Raw genomic sequence first — 24216 nt, 5'->3', positions numbered from 1 at the left:
GTTGTTGTTATCGAACTTTGCGGCATTTGTCACAATCAAAGGGATAAGTTTGGGACACTGCCATCATTCGGGATGAATTTATCGTCCTTTTCGATTACATTTTTGGGCAGACAGAACAGATTTAGTCACTTTCACAAAGCGTAAAGCACACAAACGGAGCGAAAAGCCGCAAACCAGACCGATGGCATCACGCTGCGGCATTGAGCGTTGCAGAGAGGTTCGAGAGTCTTTGTTTGGGACGTGCAAATCCGTGGGAAAAGTTAGTTCCCGGTATCGCCTGGAATACTCTTGTACGAGAATGTGTTACCATTCGGGATTTCACTGTTATCTATTCAAAGCTTGGACGAATTTCACGCACTTTATTGAGCGCAAACATGCGATCAAGATATAAAATCTGTGGGCCCAATTCGATCACGCCACCAGTCAATCAAAGAAGATCGAGAAATTTAGATACATTTCGTGCGTTTTGTTCGGCTGGAGACGCCTTGTTCCCCCTAACGGAACAAAGAACGCCCTCCCGATCTGCTACCTTTAGCCGGCCCGCAGTCTTTTGGGTGAGTGTCGGAAGTACTTCCGTAACACAAAAACTCGTCGTAATGTCCGCTCACCGATTGCCTTTGTTACACCAATCCGGATGTGAAGCCTATGTTCACGTATTTCGTAAGCCTTTTCTTTTCCCTTTTGGGGGAGAATAAAGAAAAACGAAATAATTCAATCTCGCTCTCGGATCGGCTTCTCCTGCCACAGCAATGGAAAAAGATCAAAGCTCCCGCGCGTGGAGGGCCGCGAGTTCTATGACATCCCAGGCAACGCACAAAGCGTGAAGAACCCTTTCCACCACCTCCTTCTGCTTCTTCCTCCATTTTCTGAGCTGTAATCATTATCTATTTGCTTTTCGTAATTAATTTTCATTGGTCATGCTACCGATACACCCCCCGGGAATGGCGGGGCGATCATGATGATGATGGCGAATGAATGCGGTGATGAATCTAGGCTAGAGTTGGGCTCCACTTCAAGAAACGCAATTCACAGAAGAAGAAAGAGAAAGAGGAGACCAACAACTACCATTTTTTGGGAGGGGGTGGCGAGTAGGAAGAGAATAGAATTGTCTTATCACGGTGTGCGATCCATCGCGATTGAAACGCTTCACGCATCGCCATTGTAGACGAAACGAAACCACCCCTCTTTTCCACCGGCACTGGTTGCAGACGGCAGGTGAAAAATGTGTCTGACTCAGTACGTGTGCGTGTGTGTGTGTGTGTGTATGGTAATTTGATGCCTTTTGTGGCCACTCGCGGGAACTACAAAATTACGCGTGAAATAATTTGTTTCACCCTCTCGCCCCAAAACCAGCAGCAGCTAGAAACTAGACGGCATCATTTTCAAACACTAATGATCGATCGGACCGCCCCACCAAGGCAATGGCAATGGGTCTGTGATATCTGGGACCACGGATCATCTGAACCGTTGCGATTCCGATCCGTGACACCGTGTGCACCCGGGGCTTTTTTGGGTGATGCTTTTGCCGTCATCATTGTCGTCGCGTTTTCGTTCGTTAATTTCCCAACCGGTCAGCGGGCAAATTGGGCGCCCTTGGGCGAGTTGAGTGAGGTGACTGAGGCGAGCCTCCAGAAGCTCTTTTTCTGTTTTGTGCTCAGTGGGAAATGCGTTTGATGAAGGGAGGATGCTTGGTATACAATTACTAATGGGTAGGTTTAATGATTTGCTGGCACAACGATTTGGTTACGGTGCGGGGCAAGGGTAATTGCTTAAATAGTTTAGGCAAATTCGTTGTTCCGATTTTCAAGGGGATTTTGATGGACGGTCCAATTTATTACCAGCTGTGGTGTAAATGAAGAACTACTTTCGACGGTTTTAAGCTGTTTTGTATCAATTTTTGTAGCTTAAAAGTTTAAATATATTCGTTATACAGTTCTACTAATAATCTCTGGGACTCAATTCATCTTTCTTTTCCCTCCAACAACAGATAACAAATCCTCCTACCCATGCGAGTACTCCACCATCATTGCATCAAACCTTTTCAAGCCCTCCCTCCTGCACTTTTGTAACCCACCTCTACCTAGTGAACCAATTTGTTCGACCTGCGTTTCGTTCTCAATAATCAACTGAAAATTGTCAATCCACTCGCGGGCGGCATTTACTACCTCGCGGGCAGACACAAACATGGCAGCGAGTGGGCTTCCAACATCCTTCTGCACTGTCCACCGTACCAAAACCATCGTCTTGTTTGCACAAAAAGGGAACCGTCCTTCAACCCCCAAAGGGCTATCCAAACCGCGTACGATCAACCATGATTACCATAAACATATGCTCGATGACAATTTCTTTACTCTTTTGCTCGCCTCTCTCTCTCTCTTTCTCTCTCGCTGGAGATCACCTTCTCCTTCGTGTGCCGACCAATCACTAATGATATTGTTTTGCATATGGTGTAATTTTCATAATACAGTAGTGCAGTCCGTTGCGAGCTCTCGAGACGATTCCATTCTGCGATCGACGTTCCGCAATCGGTTGGCGCTTTCCTTAGCGAAAAGAAGAAAAAAAAACCCCAAACCGAACCCAGTGCCAGGTTTATGGAATGACACACATGTAACAATCCATTCGAGGGCTATACAGCTATACCCCTGCCGACCTATTCAGCTGACTAAATAAGGCTAATTTATGCCGTAAATTGAAGCACAATAAATAAATAGATCGTATAGCTCCCCGGGAAAGGGCGCTGACTCGGCACGGCGTTTTCCTCCCCCCCCATCGGCCAAACCAACCATCATCCCCCTCGGTAATTGAATAATCACATTTGGAGTTGAAAATTGCAATCGTACTTCCCTCGTCTCTCTCTCCTTCCCCTCTGCTGCATTGTAAATGGCGGCATTTTATGTGTTCTCCCGTTCTCTTCCTTCCACGAATAAAGCTTTTCCGAGCTGTTTTCCGTTCTGTTTCCAACCGGGTGCGCGGCTTGCGGTTGCATTGTGCAATATTATGCGTTGACGATGAAAAATGCAACCATCAAAATTGGAGCGGAACTCCTGAGGGTGGTGCCTCTCCGCTGATCGTGGCACCATAGCGTACCCACCAGTGGAACAATTGACAATATCGCATTTGGAGCATTGGAGTAAGGGGAACTTGAGTCGAACAATCGACGGCGAACGTTATTCAATTTTCTTACACGACGCTCATTATGATAATGATGATGCGGCCGTGCGGGGGAATCGGTTTCTAAACGCCATCTTGTTTTTGCTTCTAGGCAAAAGTGAAACCGTCTCCAACTCCTCGGTTGCTTGCCATGTTTGCTGCCATGTCGCTGACGATTGGAGGGACGACCAAAGCGGGTGCGCAGCTTATTAGGCTAATTACTTCATCAACAATTTACATTCAAGGAGAGAGAGAGCGAGAAAGAGAGAGAGAGAGAGAGAGAGAGAGAGAGAGAGAGAGAGAGAGAGAGAGAGGAGAAAATGGAACAGCTCACACATCCACACTCCGGGGTGGCCCATCCTCCCAGTGAAGTTCAATATGGAGCGAACTGGATTGCATATCATCAAAACTGGACAATGATTTGCAGCCGCTTGTCAATGCATTACTGTCAATGATGCGCTTTTTTGCCCTTTTGTACCATGAAATACAACTCATTTTTAAACGTATTTCTAACGCTATATAAAGCCTTCATTTTGCTTAAAATAAGCAAACGACGAACCTGCGATCTTCTGCAATTAGTTCGCCTTTAATGATCGATCGAGCGCGACTGGTGCAATTACCAGCATTGTGCTGCACGGTTCGTTTGAAAGGCCTGCATCGCTATTGGTACCATTTTGTAGACGAATATCATCACGTAATTTGCTGATGCGGACCACACCAGTCCCCGCACAGCCAGAGCCACAAAAGGGGCCCAAATTGGTTGCCTCACAACGCCAAAGGGAGGACAGATTCGGGATTGTCGAGATGCTTTCCTAACACCGGACCATCGTTCGAGGTTTGCATTTTAATTAGCATCGGGTTTGCATCGAAGTGAAGAAGCGATCTCCGGCCCTACACACACACACACACACACACATTCACGGTTCGAATGACAATTATCGCCTGCTACGGATGACCGGCGCGTCCCTTATATGTAGCTGGAAGCCTCATCAGCCCATCATCTTCAGCCCGTTTTGCGGTGCGATGCGTTGGCAGCGAAACAATTTAGATGAGCGCACGGGACTCCTTTTTTGGGGTGCTCGGGGAGAGATGCTGCAGCAGAACGATCGCGCAACCGGCACCGAAAACGTGAGCTGCCGTCCCGAAATGCGAAAAGATGGTGCACACCATGAGTGCATGATGCTGCTGGAGCGTGTAATTAAACGTGGCAATTGCTTGCGCATACGCCGTTGGTGCGATCGAATGAATCAATCGTTCCAGAAGAAAGGACGAAAGCGGAGACTTTTGATTTGATTAAAATACCACGTCAAATTCTTCCCCCTTCTAGTGAAGTAGGTTGAGGTTGGTTTGGTTGTTAAAATTTTAAAGGTAAAATGCATTAAATTAAATTAAATTTATTCTTGCAAAGGCTCACATCCTTCTATTGGCTCATTAAATCTTATCGAAACACTTGCGTATACCATCTCGATCGGTAACATTGAAGCTACAATGTTACAGCAATAAATCAACTGTTCATAATTGGACAGAAAGCAAATGACACATCCTCTCGTTCCCATAAGGCACCAACAGGCAATGCAATCGTTTTGGTCAATCACCAACGGCACACGGTGCAAGGGACACCCCCTTTTTCCCTGCGGACCTCATCTTCATATGCCTCATTAGCCACGGAAAGCGAGTTCTAAGCAGCAGCAACAACAAAAAACCCGGCCATCTACCAAACTAGGCACTTCCAAAGCGCGAGGATCGCCGTATGGAAATCGGACCAGTTCTCCTGCGTTGACACAAAAGCTGAGCTGCGGCACAGCATCATAACTGACATGATCAACTAGTTCGCCAATGCCCTAAAGCGGGAAGATGGAGAGCGAGGGACAGCAAACAACAACAGCAAAAAAGTTGTGTACAAATGCTGCTTGTTTGCATCATAAGATGTTTCTCCCTTGCTGCTATGGAGCGCTCGTCAACTCACCGGAGCGCTTCTCGAGGACGATCTTGGCAATGCAGCCTTGCCAGCTCATCACCATTTCGCACAAACGAGTGCGCCGTGACGTACGCCCGGAACACTTAAGAAGGAGTGGAGCAGACAACGACGACGACGACGACGACGGGGGTTTAGATAAAATGTTGCCCAAAGAAGGAGATCATTATGCAAATGGTTTGCCATCTCGCTGCCTCGTTACGATACAGGGCACTTGCCATGTTTGCCGCAACCAGCAGACCCGCCGATGCTGTTCCATCGACTGTCCACCGAGTGTCAGTTAATTTGTTAATCATCAATGCAACTGCCTGTACGTACCCGTATGCATATGCACATTGTGGGTCTTCGCGATTGCGTCGTGTACATTTGTCACGACACCCCGAGTCGTCAACAGGAAGAGCGCTGCTTTAATTTCATGCATTGTACGACGACATTCTGCTGGAAACTGGATTTTCTTCGAATTTTGGGACTCCACAACTTGCACCACTTTTTTGTGTGTGTGTGTGCTACAAATTAAAGCACCTTTCTTCTCCCTGTGCACTTCGAAGCGTGTAAGCATTCTCGAGCCTGATTCGAAATTTACATTAAATATTGGTGATCGCCCGGGCCCGCCTTTGCGCGATTGGTGCAAGGATGGAGAAGATTCATTTTAGCAGTGCATTGCGTGACGAAAGCGAGCCGTTTCGTATGCGTTTTTCTTCTTCTGGCCGTCCTTTGTCGCGCACCCGGGTCGCGCTCCTTGCCACACGCACGGAAGGCACACACGGTGCAGCGCTTAATCAATTTAAATAACATCATCACCCGCCATCCCTGTTGGGTGCATTTGGTGCAGGCCTTTCGCGTTGCTGCCTGTCACCGGGGCTCACTGTTAACAAGTTGTCTTGCCACCCATTTACCTTGCTCGCTCTCTCTCTCTCGTTCTATCGCCTTGTCTTCCGCTCTCTGTCTCCATTGTATTCACCTTTGTTTCTTCGAAGCAGTTTTCCCCAGACAGTTGGAGAATGAAATTGGCGAAGGAAATTGTGCAGCCTAACTTAACAGTCGTAGCACACTCGCTGGCACCGTTACATTGTTGTGGAAATTGATTTGCAAGAATGTTTTACATCCTTTCGATGGAAGTGTTGTTGTTTTTCTGTGGTAGAAATTGGAAGCAGATATTTTTGAAGAATAGAAAAGGTTTTTTTATAATCATTAGACAGCAATGAGACTTTTGTCATAGAGATAAATGAAGTCAATTAGAACATATGCGAATCACATGAATGATATGAAGGAAATTCAAACTAAATAAATCAAGTTGAGATCAAATTGCATCAACTCATTAAATCGATACTGCTATAAACCATTGTAAAAACCTTATTCCCTTTAAAACATCAACCACTTCAGCCCCTCGATAACGTACTTAATTAATATATCAATATGGAAACGCAACTCGGTAAGCGATATGGAAGTAATGATACGAAATAATGCTACAAATTTCACATTTTTTCCCCGTTTTATCACCACTTTCCAGCCACCTCACACTTCAAGTCGATCGGCGATCATCATCATCATTTGTTAAAAATATCATCATCAGCACACCATAAGCTCGAGCCGAGCCGAGTCGAGTATGCCCGCGCGTATGTGCGATCGCTATCGACCGCATGGCTCATTATCAAATGTCTCGGGCTCCCATTGCGGCATGCATCACTGCCCCCTCTTCCCTCTCTCATTCCAGCAGCATTGCAATGGAGCCAAGGTGCCCAGCACACACACACACACACACACGCGCGCCCAATATGGACAGCGTGGTGGGCCATGTTTTCGATCCGATCCGTGCCCGGAGCCCGGAGACTCCTTATCGAATCGGATTCCGCAGCGATCGGTCGCGGACGGCACGCGCTTCCCGGTTTTGCCCACACACACACACACGCACACACACATACACACCCCATCGACACGACGTATGATTAGGTTGTTATGGTGTTTTTATCGGCTGCCTGCCCAAAAACGTGCACGCCCGAACGCGAGCGCGCTCACCCATAATAGACTCAATTAATCAAGCGCTGCGGTTTCGCGCCGGATCTGCCGCAACGATATGGAAAATTGTGATCGAGTGATCGGACGGTCGGGCAATTGTCAACCCCAACCAGTGTGGACCAGCAAAACCCCTTTTTTGTCTCGCGCGCGCACACACACACACACATACTCGGTCCATATTCCGAAAAGCAACAAAAAGAAATACGACCCGGCCGTGCGGCGAGGCAAAAATTAGCGACACGAGACTGGCTGGGGTTCGTCGCTTGTACATACTGCGTACGCGTCGTCGATTGATGATGTCTTTCGTTTTCACTGCAGTATCGTGTGGCCCTGTTTCTGGTGCTGGTGGTGCGTTTTAAGAGGATGGGTGACACATGGACACATGGACACACGGACACATTTGTCTGTGGACCTCGTTTCTAGGGCACGGCACGGATCGATCGATGGGTTTTTGCTGCGATCGTGGTACGTGCAATGGAAAATATGGCAGATTCCTGTCAAATGGGTGCGTTTATCGCACGCTCCGATCCGAAAACTCAATCAGAGCTAGAAGGGGATACTAGAGAGCTTGGTCAAGAACTGCTTCTGTCCCTGAGCTTTTCAACCCGGGAACGATCGGATCCCTCGGACGCAGGAATGGGAGTGAAAGCAAACGGGTTTTGTTTTTCGTTGGGTCCGGTGTGATCTGGGCACAGAGTTCTGCAAACTGGCATGGCATGAAGAATATTCATTCTGACATCAGCCTAGCCTTCCATTTTCCTTTAACGGCAGTGGACGGGTTGTAAATGGTTTTTTTCCAATCTGTCCTGGAGTAGGTTGTGAAAGAAAAAAAAGAAATTAATCAGATGTTTTGCTACTAGTGGGGCGGAGAGACTACTAAATGCCTCCATGTTGTTTTACAAGTGAAAGAATGTAATCATTACGATCGCTGTGAGACAAAGATTTAAACACAACATTTTCATTTGAACATTTGAATGTTAATTGTCCAAGAAAGTAGGAATTGGAGATCTTGTTTTATTTGAGTAAATTGCCCATTGTACGTATTGCACAAACAACATCCACAACAGTGAAATAATTACGAAAGCTTACTTTCTAACAATCAACAAACTCTCGAAAAGAAAACACCGCCAAAGGAAGCCAACGCGGTTCGGGGAAAAAAGGGCCCCCAAAGACAGGAAATGTCGTCCACAATCTCACGATGATAGGGAGGCAGTTCCACCGGTTGATTGTTATCTGATCCCGCATGGTGTAATGCCAATGCCCTGGTGTCCCTTCGTAGACAAAAGGTCATGCTTTTGGGAAGGTAGATAGCTAACTATCTATTAAAAAGCAGTCCCTTAAGGCGGTTATAAGATGTTCATTACGGAGGTTCATGGCGGGCCCTTAGAGATGGAGATGGAGACAACCACATCAAACAGCAAAAGCAGAAAGTCTCTAATCTGGGAAAAAGGGCGGATCGGGACGGAGATCACAAAGCACACAATCAAGCTAGTGCCACCATTTTTTTTCGATTTGTTTTTTTGTTTTTGTTTTTCTTTTGTCCACCATTGTACCTGATTAGACACACGGAGCTGGTATATTACGAGCGATGCTGTCCCACAGCCGAGCAATCGAGCACAGCGAGCGATCGGATGTCATTATCGCAGCATTTTTGGGATATTTATTGATCCGTTTCGGGATCGCCTCATTTTAGCCACGGGGCTTTCGCTCCACTCTACGCGCATTGCCTCATTATGATCCTCACCGATCACGATCGGATTATGAGCGTGGGGCCACAATTCAAACAATTTCTCATCATCGAAATCGCTATGGAAAAGTGGTGGAAAACAGACACAGTTGGCCCCCCCCGTGCTGTACAAACGCGCATTCGTTACGATGCCCAATTAGTGTTGCGGATTTGGATTTGCTCTAGGGACTGCCTAGGGTGAAAAAGCGGGAAATATGTTTTCATATTTCACGGATACATAACTCGTTAATTTTTCTACTCTTTTTCTGCACTGGTATCGAGTTTTATAGTTTTACCTATTATCGATCGCCTAATTAATAGCATCATAACACGCGGACCTAAGCCACTGGAAGCGATCACAGCCGCAATATGATACCAGGATCGAGGTATCCAATTAGAGTGAAAATGAAGCCAAAAAAGCAGGCGTCCGCATCCATTCGGGACGATTTAAAATTTCCTCCAGTAGCCCACCTGCTGAAGAGGAGCTGAAAGTCGCTCGTTATCATGTGGCGATTGGTGGGCTATTTCGAACATTCATTCCAACTAAGTGGCTCTGACGGGACACGGGTCAAACGATGCGCGTACGATGAGCGCATGCCGATGAAACCTAATTAACGAAAATGGAAACAAGAAGCCAAACGCGCAACAGGCTGTACGCGAAAGCAAAAAATATTTGTTTTAAATTTCACTAAACTCCTCTGGCTGGTTAGATAACTCATGGTGAAAGAAGCATGCCAGATCAGTTGCGTTGTCAATGTCCTAAGAAATGTGGTTTTGTGGTTACGCTTTTTCTGTGCGTGCTACGTGCAAATATTTATCTTCCGCCTGGTCTTCGTCTCAATCGAGAGAATATTAGGGGTCCAAATTTTTCGGCACGATAATTACAATTGTTCTCCGCTTTTTTTACAATACTAAAGACATCAATTACGGAAGGGTTTCGAGTGTCACTTGTGATCATACAACGATGAGACAATAATCGAATGGTGTTCTCTCCTTTTTATGGTCAATGTTTACCTCAAAACGGCCACCATATGGCAGCTGAAGCAATGATGCGCACTTCCATTGAAAGAACATCCTTTCCTGGATCGATGATGAAGATGATGGGTAGTTTCGGTACACGATCGCACTGAAACGGGATATGGTAATTCAACGGTTAATGATTGTTATTATCGAAATATAAAGAAAGGGTATTAAGACACGCAACTACGAAAGGCTTGTACATTTAATCAATTGCAATGTGTTACAGTGATAGAATTCCTGTAAAACAAGCGAACGACTGATGTTTAAAATAAGTTGCACGACAAAACAATAAAATTTTCCACAATCCGATCGCAAACGAACGAATGTAACGCCTTGCCAACGATGTGTAACGCTTGTAACGCCTATCCAAATTTGTTGTGTGAAACATTTCACATGAAGTATTTCACGGAATGAATTATTTCGATACGAATTGGCCGTTTAAAATGTTTAAAATTGTATCGCAAATGTTTCAAGCTAAAATTACCCAAAAACATGTAAAATGTTCAAATAGTGATATAAAACTGAAACATACAGTTTCATTCATAGGCAGTTTCATTGTTTCATAAGTTTTTTTCTCTCTAATTTATCATTTATTTTTCAAATATCATATACCTTAACTGTAGTGCTTATCGTTCGGAGTCGAAAGTATGTTTGTTTAATTTGTGTTTTACTCGCGAGTTTGCTCTGCATCTCCTGCCCTTCCCACGTCCTCATTCAGATCAAAATCGTCTCTCATTCCACGGTTAATACATAATCGACTGCCTATTTACACAATCACTTTAACACATTTGGAGGGCAACAAAACAGAATTCACACAGCTCACGTTTAAATATCTCTTTCGCATTGTGGTTTAAAAGGAAAGAAAGCAACTCTATGCACAAAAGAGCAAATTAAACATGTAAACCAAACCCAAGACTTATTGGACATGCAATGCACTTCAGTAGCGTTTACAATATTTCTTACTAACATTAATTATTAACAGTCAATCTTGGCGTGAAAATAAAACCAGCCTAACTAAATGGACGAAAGAAACGCAAACATTAAAAGTAAGCAGTACCTCTCTTTTGTCCTTGCCTACAAAGAGCAACCTAGGTAAGATCATTGCGGTGTGTGGATATTTTCTTTTATACAGTACGCCCTCTCTCCATTTGCGCTTTGCTTTTTCTCTATAATACAACACAAATTAGCACACTTTCTACAAAAACTCCTACATTGCTCAACTGCAATCATCTGCATAGCATCATCAACGGTAGCAGCGGCTGCTGCGGCAACAGCAATATCATACCTCAAATGTAGATGATCTCGATCGATTCGCTGCGCGTGATCCAAACGACAAATATTGAATTTTCCACCCACCACTATTATAATTGCTCCGTTTCCATTTCTTTCGCTTGCTGAACGAATTGGGAGGAATCCTCCCCGTTTCCGCCGGTGCTTCATTGTTGCGCTACTATTGCAAGCACATTCAAACGCGATTCGTTTCTTTATTTGTTTTCGTGTTTTTTTCCCGGTTACCGGAAGGATGGCATTCTAAAGTATGTTTGACTTCGAGCTTCAATCTCTGCTACTCCTTACTAAATGCTTTGTTTTGTTGTTAGTTTAGTAGTTTTTGTTGTTGTTGTGTGTTTACCACGAGCTTCATTCTAATTATCTCAGCAACGATTCATCTACTTATTAACTCACATACATGATTCTTCTCTTCAATTGTACGCCCGTTTTTCGTACTGTTCAATTAACTGTTTTCGGTTTACTTTGCTGGTGGACTTTCACTCTATCTTTTCCACCATTGTTACCGTGTTTCAATCAAAAATATCATTTGCCTGCTTCCAAGTCTATGACAAACGGAAAATGATACGTCCTTTTAAGAGATACTCGTTCCTTCCTTCGTTTGCTGCCCTTTTTCCCATTTCCTGAGGAACTGTGTTTGAACATAAAAAATATATATAGATCTTTCCTTTAATTGTGTTGTGTCCGACAGAATAAAATCGTTTCTGTGCAATCGTCGTGACTTCATTGCCGTGTGTTTGTCACCTTCTAAACCTAATCGACGTTAGAAATTATACGTAGATCTGTCCCCGGTTGCCATGAGTGTGTCAGCGTGTTTACGTGTGTGAATGGATGTGTGTATGTATATATGTATATATATATGTGTAAAAAATACTTGATTTTCTGTTCTAGCTGGGCACAAATATCTTAATGTTGTTCATCGTTTGAGGCGTTTTGTCCGCTAGTTATTTTTTATTCCTTCAGTCAGTTCCTGCCCATTTACTCCTACACTCATAGCTGCTCTTCTCTCTTGTCCCTAGGTCCTACGGCTACGTGCACCAAACTGTGGGTCGCACTCGATTTAATAAATATATCAATCCTTACCAACGTCCGATGGTGAAGGTATTACCAAAGAACGATTCACACCTTCCTGGGATGGAAGGAATGCGAACGTCATCGCACAACATGCCAAACGTTGTTCTCCCTTTGCAAACATCACATCTTTAAGATCCAATACCGAATATCTTCGCCCTATCCGTTCACCTACTGATAGGTACAACTTAAGTAAAAGCAAAACTCTGTCTAACCTATAATAATGTGCGCCTTCATCGTGGTGTACAATGAGGAAATTAACTCTATGAAATGTGATCCAGAATATACATGAAAAGTTGGCTCGTTTGAATGACTTTCGCACTTTCTTAAAAGGTGAAGTCACATATGATGCATAAGATTCATAATGCACCGCCTCATTTTCTTCTGATTCCGTGAATGAACCACCCAATTTCTCAACTCTCTTCTCTCTGTGTCCTTCCGATCGGTAGCAGTGGCATCAAGGACACCAACAACTGCACCTTTTAAAAACGGTATAAAAAGAGAAATCTTCTTTCTGTCTTAACGTAAATCCGTACTCCACGGTCACTTCCAGTTCGCCCACTTTGTGATACGTCATTCAATTCATAAAACCAATGGAAAGGCAAATCAATCTACTGTTCTACACTTTAATGTCCTACTATGTACAAAAGGGGTTTGTTGGGCGGCATTTAAACGCAAATAAAAAAAGGGGTCGGGGTTTTGTACAGGAAAAAAAACCAATCGACCAATGTCCGTACACATTAATCGTTCCTGTCTATCTCTCTCTGCTGCTCCCTTGCCTCACTAATATCTTACTGTGTCACGAAAGGAAAAGAAAACTAACCTATAACTAACTAAACTAATATACGAATGGCCTTATCGATGTGTTTGTGATGTAGAGGGAGAGACAGTTGCGATACAGTTGTTGGTAGTAGAAAGTATCAGGCGCCCCTGCGGACCGTTGCCTTTGTGTGTCTAAATCGTGTCACCTCCTTCCCTGCTGCCCTTTGTCAAGTTGTTCGATGTGTTCCAAATCACACTAATTATGTTCACACACACACACAGTGTATGCATTTTCTGTGTGGTTTCTCTGCCGCCTGTCAACTCCAGAACGCTGCGGCGGACACAGTCTTATTTCTCTGGTTCTCTCTGGGGTCTATAAATAACGCGCGCACGTGCTGTAATGCATCTTGTACTGTGTACTGTCCTCTCTAGCTGTCGCTTGCCTCTCTCTACCATTACTCAATGCTTGCCACCATTGTCTCTGTTCGGTGTAGCAGAGTTTGCTACACCTGATCATTATCGTTGGCAGCATTATCCTTACCAACCGTACTACAGCTGCGTCCAGCGTCCAAATCATAATCGTTCTTTTCTGGGGATCGCTCATCACCGCTACTACCACCTTGCTCCATCCAATACTGTTGTTGGTTTGGCAGTAGCGACGTTGAAGAGTAGGATGAGGATGGAGTCATTTGCGTTGGCGCCGGAGAAGATGGCTGTAGTTGTGCCGATGGTGACGAAGGTGGTGGAGGAAGCGGAGGCGTTAGAAACGTTCCCGTGTCTTCCGATGGTTTGGCGTCCATCTCGACCTCCTTTCCGGATGTGGTGGTGCTGCCACGGGAAGTGGGATGCGGTTGATGCAGCTGATGGTATCAAGAGTGCTTGTCCGTCAAGTCAGCCCATCGTTGCTCGAAGAACTTGCGCATACCGTGCCCGGCAATGCCGACAGGTGAGTCATCCTCGTTGAAGACTTCACAGTTGTCGAAAATTTGCCGCACGTCTGCTATAAAGTCTTCGCGTGATTTATATCTATAAAAGTGAGCGGAAGGAATGTCAGCGTTAAGCACAAAGCAAAGTATTTTAACAATGTTTTTCTTTACTCACACTAAATCCTGGAGGCGTTTCTTAATCGTCGAAAGATCCATCGGGCTTTTGATGACCTTACGATACGTCGGAAACTGTTTGGTGTTTACCGGCAGCAAAAATGGCCACGAGTCTTCGTGAAGCTACATGAAAGAGAGCAAAAGAGCATTATAAACAACTGATAAAAAAAAACCTTCCATTTCATTCCACAAATTACCTCCATTTCCTCCAGGATGGTTTTGCAGACGGCCAACTCTTTCAGCAGTCTTTTGGTGGCCTTCTTCTCCTGCTTGGCACGCTCCTTCGCTTCGTCGCGCTCCTTCGACCGCTCCTTGCGCTGGTGATCGCTAATACTACTGCTGCTACTGCTACTGCTGCCCGCCAGACACAGCGAGTCCTTCACCGGTGACGGTCGCGGTTGATACTCTTCCGACGAGTCGCCACCACAGCTGCCCTCCTCTCCATCGTGCCCGCCGGGTGTACGATCGCTGTCCAGATAGCTTGTCGAGCTGCCGGCCGCATTCATCGCGTTGCTTGAAGGTGAATAAAATTCACCACCACCAGCGGCGGGAACGGGCGATTCCGATGACGCTTCGATTTGATCGTCCACTTCAGCGGGTGATTCCTGCTGATCTGGCTCACACTCCGATGTGCTTTGTGCGTGGGTGTAGCCTTCGGTGGCGGAATATTGTGCTGTCTCACCCGAGGCGACGTAATCCGACTGTGCTTCTTGCTCTACTGTGGCTGCGCTGGTCGCGCTACTTTCGACCGGAGTTGGATAATACGGTTGCTGTGGCGGTGCTGGCGGAGCTAGGGCTGACCCAACCGAGGTTGAAGGCTGTTGTTGCTGATAGTACTGCTGATAGTATTGCTGCTGCTGCTGCTGCTGTGCTTGCTGTTGACCATACAGCGCCATCGTTTCGTTCGGGACCGGGGGATGACACATGGCGTAGTTGTTCGCATCAACCAAGGGTGTCCCTCCATACTGTTGCGGATGTGATGGTGGTGGTAGTGGTTGCTGTGGATGTTGCTGCTGCTGCTGCTGCTGAAGTTGATGATGGTAAGCCGATGATGTTGAGGCTGTTGCAGTTGCCGCTGGCATCGGTACTCCCGGCACGCTGCTATGCGGTGGCTGTAGATGTTGTGGCGCCGACGATTCTTCATGACTCGTGGACGCTATTGAATGTGCTGGACTGTATTAATTGGGTTCTCTTTAATATCTTCTAAATTGTTCTCATCTTTACGACAACGATCATGTGTGTTAGGCCGCGTGTGGTTCCCACACGGTTGGCGGAACCACAGCGAAAGCGAAAGCGGTTTCGATTGGTTAAAGGATACACCAAGAAAAAACCCCTCCCAACTACACCAGACAGTGAGTGTGTATGTGTGTGGTTGTAGGGGACAACACAAGCACAAGATGAGCAAATCATAAAGAGAGAAGCAGCTGCACAATGGTACGAGAAACAAGTGTGTGTGCGTGTGTCTTATGATCAACTGTGTTTGTTAATTGGAAATGAAATGATGAGCGTTTTAGTGTGTGAATAGAGAGAGAGCGGGTGACTGTGAGTGTGTATTGTGCGTGCAAGGCACGGGTGTTAGGATACAACAACAAATAGCTACCTTAACGGGGTCGTTGCGATATCCTCGTGGGACGAGTTGAGCGACTGGTTCTGCGAGCTGTTGAGCGAGCTGTTCAGCAGCGACTGGGAGCTGTTGTTGGTGGTGCGTTCCTTCGGCTTACGCTGCGGCTTCTTCTTTGGCGGTGCCTTTGCAACACAGTTCTGGCAGTACCATTTGCCTCGTGGATACTGAAATGATAACACCAAAAAAGCGTTACGTTAACATTCATTATCAATTCCATCTTTTTCCCTTCAAACTCATACCTTCAGCATCGGCGGTATGTAGCAGTCCTGATGGTAGGCCCGTGGACACAGTTCACAGTAGACCATCTTGCCGAGCGGCGGTGGTCGTAGTCCTCCACAAACTATACACTTCCTATCACCAGTAGCTTTGTTTTTACACTCAAAACAATACCTAAAACGAAGCAAACACAGAAGGTTAGCATCGTGGGGAAGAATTACCATTTACCATACACTTACCAATCACCGTCCGGAATCTTGTCCATGCGTGGCTTGAAGCAGTAGGTGTGGTAGCCCCGGTCGCAGCCGTCGCACAGCAGCAGCTTGTCCTCGGACTCTCCCGATTGACAGAACTGACAATTCTGCAATAGAAGGGAAGACAATTTGGATTTCGAGAGAGTTTTCTTCTTCGGTTTGCCATTGGCCGCGTTGCTGCTGCCGGTGTTCATCGTCTCTGTTGCCGCCGTCATCGCCGAGCACTCCCAGGAGGATCCCGAGATGTTAGTAGTGGTAGTGGAGGTGGTAGTAGTAGGACTAGTAGTAGTATTGTTATTAGAAGCAGTGCCTTTCTTGCTGGCCGGCGAATCTTGCTGGTTTGCGTTTGCAGCTGCACCGCCGCTCTTCTTCTTGCTTGACTTGCTCGTTGCCTTTTTGCTTCCATTCTTTCCCCCCTTCGTGCATTGCTAAACAATCAATCATCAGCGATGAGCATCATCGATTGTCATGCGACAAGCGTAGCATTATTTCATAAAAGAGATGACGGTGGAGATCAACCGACATGTGATCCCACGTCATCAGTCCAAAATTGCGATTGTCAAATGGTAGATTCGCAGCGCCAGAAAATGGGGGGTTCATCATTACCGCCAGTATCAAAATCCCAATCCCAGTTAATAGCAAGGAAACACGGGAAACACATTCACCAACGACAGCAAACGAAGGGTGCACAGCGCCAAGCAGTTGTGGAGTTGTGTGCCCGTTTCGCCAAACGAATAGATACAAGTAAGAAGAAGTAAGAAAAAAAACACCAAAAACAGAGCACATTGCACAATTTTCATCAGAATGAAAAAGAAAGAAAATGATAAAGAAAGAAAAACAGCAATCAGTATCAAAAGCAAAAACGAGCAGCCGCCCGCAAAAACGGGTGAGCGTAAAAAAACAACAACATTGAAAACATTCATTCACGACACAACCAAACCAAACGAGTACATGGAATAGAACGGTTACAAAACAACTGAACTGACAAAACAACAATCATAAAACAAAACATGTTCAAACAAAACAACTAGATGCAAACCCAAATATCATGCCATGAGAGAATACAGAAAAAGGAGTGCTTTGTAACAATTGTATATAAAAATCATGCTAAAATCGGTGCAAAGCAGTCAAAACAAACACACACACACAGCACTAAGAACATGCAACGCACACGTCAAACAGGGTAAGAAGGAATGGTTAAGCAAAGCGGGAAAGTAGATGGTCCTGCTATCTGTATCGCAGCCGGGCAACGGTGTTGATGATGACGACGAGACGGCGGCAACAAAGACGATGATGGATGGACCACTCAAGGCCAGTAGATATACTGCTAGCTAATATAAACGTCATTCTCGGAAACCCAAAACTCCCGTACCCTTTTGAGTTGGGCCGAAATCGTACAATAACAACATCATCCCAGTGAAACAGTAACACGTGTACGATCCTTAGCACAAAGTACAGCGAAAAGTATTGACTGGGCGACACACACCACAAAAGACCAACAGTACACAAACATCACACCAAAACACACACAACCCAAAACTCTTGTGTACTTTGTGGGTGGTGCTTAAAACATTATACACACACACACACGCACACCATCCTCCAGAAAGGATCCTACTACACTACGTACCGCTTTCATGATGCTCTTGTCCCAGGCGACGCACGATTCCAGCACGTACAGTGCCATCGAGAGTTGTGCGGTAGTGACGGATCGTTCTACTGCGTCGCGCCATGACAGCAGACCTGTTGGGAAGAAGGAAATGCGTTAGTCAACTGTCCACTCCACTCCATCATCTCCATTGCCGTCTTTCTTACCTTTCGGGAGATTCTCATCCTCGGCGGAACTGTTCGAGCAGTTGGACAGGTTCGAGACGTTGTTCTGAGTGCTGTGCGACTCCTGCTGCGCAATGACCGCCATCTGCGCCTCGGTGGTGCTGTGGATGGGAGACCCAAAGAAGCAAATTCACGAGGTATTACAATCAACCGACACGCCGTGCGGAAAGCACCCCGTTTTTCCACACCCCCACCACCCGTTCCGCCCACACCCACTGTCCCCCTGTCGCTCTCCAGATCATACTCACTTGATTCCCAGCGGTGGCTTGAGGTAGCGCCGTTCGATGGCCGCTTCCAGCCCGAGGATGCGCTCGCGCAGCATCTCGATCGTCACGTCCTCCACCACCCCGTTCTCGCTGTCGCCCTCGCGCTGCGGCATCTGCCAGCCCTTCACCTGCATCGAAGCGCTCGCCACCTTGTCCTCCATCGCTTCGATCTGGTCGAGCAGTGCGACCTCGACTCGTCGCGCGATGGACGGATTCCAGGCGTTCCATGCTTCCGGCTCGATGTACCCGTTCGGTGGCGGTGCTGCCCGCGGGTGCGACACATGGTGCGGCGTGGTCAGGTTCACACTTTCCGCCAGCGATTCCAGCAGGCTCTGGCGCAGCAGCCGCTCACGGACGCCGCGCGGATTCAGCGCCTTGATCAGCTCGTTCAGCTCCTCGATGTCGTTGATCTTCCACCAGCCGTAGCGAAACTCACGCGGCACCACCTGCGGTTCGGTTTTCTGCGGTGCACCGTGCTGCTTCACGTCCTCCAGCTGCTTCTCCTCTTCCGGTGTCATCTGGAGCGGTTGGAACTGGTCGCACTGCACGTACGCGGTCAGATTCGACAGGGTAAGCGTCATGTACGCCGGCAGCGAAAAGTTCCCATACTCTTCCGGATCGGCCGTCTCTTCCGCCATCATCTCCGCCCGCAACCGGATCTGGTTCGGGTGGTGCTGGCTGTACGAGTACTCGATCGTTTCCCGCTTGAACGCCGGCTTCATGTCGGACAGCTGCAGCGGTTCGGGGCGACTCTTCTTGGCGATCACCTCGTTGATCTCGTCATCGTCCAGCCCGGACATGGACAGAATTGACTCGTTCGGGAAATGGATCTCGACGCCCTTCTCCAGCGGCACGCTGAAGAACTGGATGTTGTTGCCAATGTCCCACCGGTTGCCCTGAATCTGGCAGATTTCGCGGCACGTGATGTTGGTGAAGATTTGCCGCGCCAGAGACGCGGGCGTGCTGCCGTTTATCGTCGGCAGCGGACATTCCGTGCTCGAGAGCGGCAGCTCCTTGTCCACGATCGAGAACCAACGGTTCAGCAGCTGATCGCTAAACTCTTTCTCTTGCTTCGTGTCGGTGTTGCGCAGGTAAAGGTAGCTGCCCGGCGTGATCGGAGCACGGACCGCACAGTTGTTGCTGTCTTCGTCCTTGACCTCGATCATCTCAACGTCGCTGCCGTACGAGATCACCGAGGAGGTGGTCGTCGTCGTGCGCGGCTTACGATCAACTCCACCATTATCGCCGGCCGCGATCATTGGCTTGCAATCGTTCGCACTGCCGTGGTTTCCACGAGCTCCCGTCACTATCTCCTCGTCGTCGTCCACCTCCTGCAGCTGACACTCGACCAACTCGCCCGGATCACGCATCTCGACTCCATTTTCCATCAGTTTTGGCTTCATATCACAGTTCATGCTATCGGTCAGCGTCGTTGACCCCTTGTTGTCGTGCTCCGTCTTGACACCTTCGCACGGTGCCGTCGGCATCCGATCGCCACTCTCCGTATCGTCATCGGGGATGGTGATCGTGGGCGTTTCCTCCTGTACCATCGTCACGTCATCGTCATCTTCGGGCGTGGCTGCCGATACTCCCGAGCCCGCGCTAGGCTGATGGGGCGACACGTTCACACCACCAATCTGATTATTCACTTCCACCGTTTTCGTTTCATCGTGATCGTTGCCCTTCTGTACGAGGATCGCTGTCGGAATTGAATCCTCAATGTCCATAAGCTGATCGTCAGACTTCTTGGGCGTTGCGTTATGGTTCGGGGCGCCTTCCGTCGATTGGCCATCTTCCACCGATTTGTGATTCTCCTGTTGCGCTTCATTCTCCTTCTGTCCATGGCCTTCTCCGTCCGCGTTGCCATTTGATCCATTATTGATCTCGCTCGAGGACCCGGTACGATCCTCTCCCGTACCCTCACGAGTAGCGGATTGTCCATTTGCACCATTATCGCCATTGCTAGCGCCTTCCTTTTGCACAACTTCCGGCTCTTCGATGATTTTACAATCATCGGACTGTGAATCAGCAGTACGACCATCCTCCAGCGCTGGCCCATTGCTGAAGCTCGTACGCGAACAGTCGTCCTCATCGTCTGGCCCGTCCTCTTCCTCATCATCACCATCATCCTCATCGTCGGCGGCATCGTTAAACCCACCGGCAGCACTGCCATGATTGCCACGGAACGATTCCCCACCCTCGGAGGTGGTGCGTTGCTTCTTTTTCTTTTTCTTCAACTTTTTAAGCGACACCGATGAGCAACGCTTTCGCTTTCGATCCTCCGTGGGCTGCAGTTTCTGTTTCGTGCCCTGTGCGTCAGCGATAATTTCAGGCTTTACCGCATCAACCTCACCTTCCTCTTTCTTGCATTCTGCTGCAACATCCTCCGCTGGATCCTGCTTCACTGCGTTCTCGGGTTTGATGGCTGGCGCATACTTCGGCACGTAGTCGGGTCGGCTCTGCACTTCTTCGAGCGCATTCTCATACCGATACATCTCAGGCTGGGTTGATTCCATCGCCTCGACGTAGATGCCGCCACACTTGCCCAGATTCCAGTACCGACGCCAGTACCGATCCTGTCCGAAGCATTTCACCCGCAGCTGGTTCAGTGCGTTCTCCAGCTGCTGCTTGTTTTGGAAGGATGTTTCCAGGATCTTGTCATACTTTCGCTGCGCCTCTTCCGCTGTCAAATGGGCGTCCTCGTCCTCTTCCAGCTGAGTGCCTTCGCTCTCCAGATCGCTGTTGTCTTCATCCGCCCGATCACCGCATGTGCTGTGATCGTTGATCATGGACTTTGACAGCAAATCCAACTCCGACGCGGAGTTGTTCGATTGATTCTGATGCACTTGCGGTGTCTGCTGCTGCTGAGACGGTTGCTCGCCGCCGTTGGTCATTTCGGCGGTTAGTGGCTTGCCGGGAATATTGAACACACCACCGTTGGGCGTCTCACCACCCACCTCGCCCATCTTCACTGGGCTTTCCTCAGGCGTTGAGGGTACAGATATCGTCTGTATTTCGCCTCCAGCCATGTGACGCATGCCCAGTGCCGAAATGTCCATACCGGGTGGCGGTATTTCCCCTGGCTCTAGCTGCATGATCGCCTTGTTGTGCTGCTGCATTACAGGATGCACGATGGCGTGCTGCGATGGTGGCGGTGGTGGTGGTGGAGGAGGTGTGGTTGGCGGAGCGTGATGTTCCTCCGGCAGTGGATGATGTGCGCTAGGACCGTTTCCTTCGATCCGAGTAGAACAACCATCACCGCCAGGCGTAGGAGCGTCGATACCATTCAGAGATTCGGTGTGGTTTTGATTGAGTGAGCTGGACTCGGACGGTTCTACCGATGACGTATCCATTGGTTCACCCGATTCTGGCGCAGCGGTAGTGTCTAGCTTTGACTGGCCATTTTCTTCCCCTTCCACCTCGGACGATGTGGGGATAGTGTTTGGACAGGAATCTTCCGTCACTGTACACGTTACCGGCATTGGGACGATTTCTACAACGTCATTATCGTCATCATCATCGTCATCATCAGTCTTATGTCCTTCCGCACCGAAATCTTTCTTGTTAACAATTTCACCTTCTTCCAGCTCTCCCTGCCCACTTGCTCCTTCGGGCGGTGGGACGGAATTGAATCCTTCCCCTTCCACTGGTGGCGCCGATTCCTTCACCGTACCGTTCTCAACCACTTCACACTCACTGTCACCCGCTGTGGCATCAGTTTCACCTGCCGGAAGCTTAGTCTCTCCCTCGGCTGCTAACGCTGCTTCTTCTGACGACGCGGTCGCTGCTGAAGCTGCCGCCTCGGCTGCTGCTGCTGCGGCTGCTTCCGCTGCTGCTGCTGCGGCCGCCATTGCCGCGGCCTCTTCCGCACGTTTCGCTTCTTCGGCTGCCTTCATGGAGAGTGATTTCTCCAGCGCTGCTTGCTGTGCCTTCTCGTACTGCTCCAGCCGCTGTTTGCGAGCTACCAGCATCTTGTACTTTCGGATTTTGTTGTCCAGCAGGTACCGTTCCTTTTTCAGTTGCGCTTGCGCCTCCAGACTGCTATCGATCTGCTTGCAGACGGCTTTGTTCATGAGCAGATCGTTGCACAGCATGGCCAGAATTTCCGTCTTGGTGGTTGGGTTGAGCGCCACGAACGGTTTGTCCTTCAGCAGCTCGGACAGTTTGTAGCGCGCGTTCTCGGCCAGCAGCTCGTAGAACTGGGAGTTCTTCGTGCTGCACATCTTGAAATCCTCGTCATTGACTAGATGATGCTTGGACGGGGCGTCACGATCGCGTTCGAGATTGATGCCGGACTGTAGCTTCACCTCGCCGGTGGCCACCGCGTACAGATAGATGCGCAATATTTCCGACACGTTCGTGTGCGTGATGTCCGCCTGGCGTAGCGTTTGGCCGAGCAGTGTCGTATGGCGGCCTGGGTTGGGGATGCCCGGATCTTCTATTGCGCACACAAGGAGATGTGTCATCACAGACAGCAGCTCTTCCTCGGCATCGATCGCGTTCTCCGACGTTAGTGCGAGATGCAAAGATTGCAAATTGGGCAGTGACTCCATGTCTAAACCAAAGAAAACACGGGTACAATCGATTAAAATGGCCGTTCTACAGCATGAAACATAAACAAATTAGGAACATTATACTCACCGAATCCAAGCGTTTCGCCAAAGTTGTGCAAGAACTCAAACACCATCAGCAGATCAGCATACCCAGTACCCGTAAGCTTGAGGCCAGGAATTCTTGAGAAAGAAGGCAACACCGTTTGATCCACGATCTCGGAGTCTTCTTGAGGTTTTCTGTGAAGATCAACAATCAATGTGAGATCCATTCCGCTAGAGCTCTTACCACACCGTTCCACTTACCTCAATTCGGCTAGAATGTTTGTGTCCCGCTTTCTCATCACGAGTTTCTTCTCCCGTTGGATCAACTTATCCAGAATCACCTGCAATGAAAATACAACATTAATGAAACGATTGAAATAAAGTCACAATGAACCGATGACCCTTACCTGGTGTTTCTTCTTTTCCTTCTCTTCGAATTTGCGACGCAGTTCTAACTGTTTTATCAGGGCCATATGTTGCCTTCGTCTTTCACGTTCCTGTAAAGCGAACAAGTAATAAATAATCATGTTTTCCGTTGCGGTTAGGTCGCAGATTTCTTACCATTTCCATTGCATACATCAACTCCTTCTGCTTGGCAAGTTCCTGAAATTAGATCAAGTCATAAACTCATTAGCACTATGTATGTAAACATTATGGTTACGGCATTACAGGGAACACAAAAGGATGTTATAAACACAAGAGGAAACAGAAACAAACATAAGCTTGGGAGGGATTTCCTAATGGTTTTGTTTTCTTTTGGTCTAACGTGCACGGTACTATTCTTGTTTAATAACTTGTGACCTACATTCACGGGAGCTATCTACAACTAGAGAGATTGTTGTCCTCAGTGAAATATTGAAACAACATAAGAAAGGCTTTGATAACAAACAAAAAATTATACCGCACAAGAAAAATTAAGAAACGATAAGCTGTTACAACATAAATAAGGTAGACAAGGATCAGGAGTAGTACATCACAAATTGACACAGATCAAGAAGGAAACGAAACAAGAGACACATTTACAAACACACACACAGGAACAAATGATGTCTATAGTTCATCTATTGGACGGGGTTAACTCTGTACAAATTCTGATGTCTTTGCTATTGTATAGATTACGGATACACAAGCCAGCTAACAAACACACACACGCAACATGGTGAAACACAATTTGGACAACGGGAATGAGCAAGTCACTTGCTGTGGGTTAACGAAGATCTTTGTACCTGTTCCTTCTGCAGAAGTGCCTGCTGTCGTTTCTGTTCTTTTTCCTGCCAGAAGCACAACCAATTTTTGTGTGACAATTTCGAATCATTCATCC

The 24216-nt window shown here is 47.6% G+C and overlaps 1 protein-coding gene across 16 annotated transcripts in view; it reads right to left on the bottom strand.

Annotated features, from left to right (window-relative positions):
* Positions 1 to 11322: 11322 nt before the first annotated feature.
* Positions 11323 to 24216, bottom strand: part of LOC121597089 — a 70445-nt gene continuing 57551 nt past the window's right edge. For 12 of the 16 annotated variants that reach the window (XM_041922604.1, XM_041922609.1, XM_041922606.1 and 9 more), the window contains 14 exons: positions 24122 to 24166; positions 23457 to 23498; positions 23303 to 23392; positions 23157 to 23236; positions 22942 to 23090; positions 18283 to 22855; positions 18017 to 18150; positions 17832 to 17944; positions 16187 to 16308; positions 15971 to 16121; positions 15708 to 15895; positions 14305 to 15280; positions 14109 to 14230; positions 11323 to 14033 (listed from right to left, as the gene is read on the bottom strand). In XM_041922604.1, the coding sequence (XP_041778538.1) occupies positions 13877 to 14033; positions 14109 to 14230; positions 14305 to 15280; positions 15708 to 15895; positions 15971 to 16121; positions 16187 to 16308; positions 17832 to 17944; positions 18017 to 18150; positions 18283 to 22855; positions 22942 to 23090; positions 23157 to 23236; positions 23303 to 23392; positions 23457 to 23498; positions 24122 to 24166 (6942 nt within the window). In that variant the 3' untranslated portion in view covers positions 11323 to 13876. Of the gene's footprint in view, positions 14034 to 14108; positions 14231 to 14304; positions 15281 to 15707; positions 15896 to 15970; positions 16122 to 16186; positions 16309 to 17831; positions 17945 to 18016; positions 18151 to 18282; positions 22856 to 22941; positions 23091 to 23156; positions 23237 to 23302; positions 23393 to 23456; positions 23499 to 24121; positions 24167 to 24216 lie in introns of those variants that run through there. The other 4 variants (XM_041922611.1, XM_041922617.1, XM_041922612.1 and 1 more) reach the window with 3 other exon arrangements.

The sequence above is a fragment of the Anopheles merus genome, chromosome 3R, assembly GCF_017562075.2.
Source record: "Anopheles merus strain MAF chromosome 3R, AmerM5.1, whole genome shotgun sequence".
Taxonomy (NCBI): Eukaryota; Metazoa; Arthropoda; class Insecta; order Diptera; family Culicidae; genus Anopheles; species Anopheles merus.
Note: the sequence above shows the minus strand (reverse complement) of the source record. Positions and strands in the feature narration are given on the sequence as shown.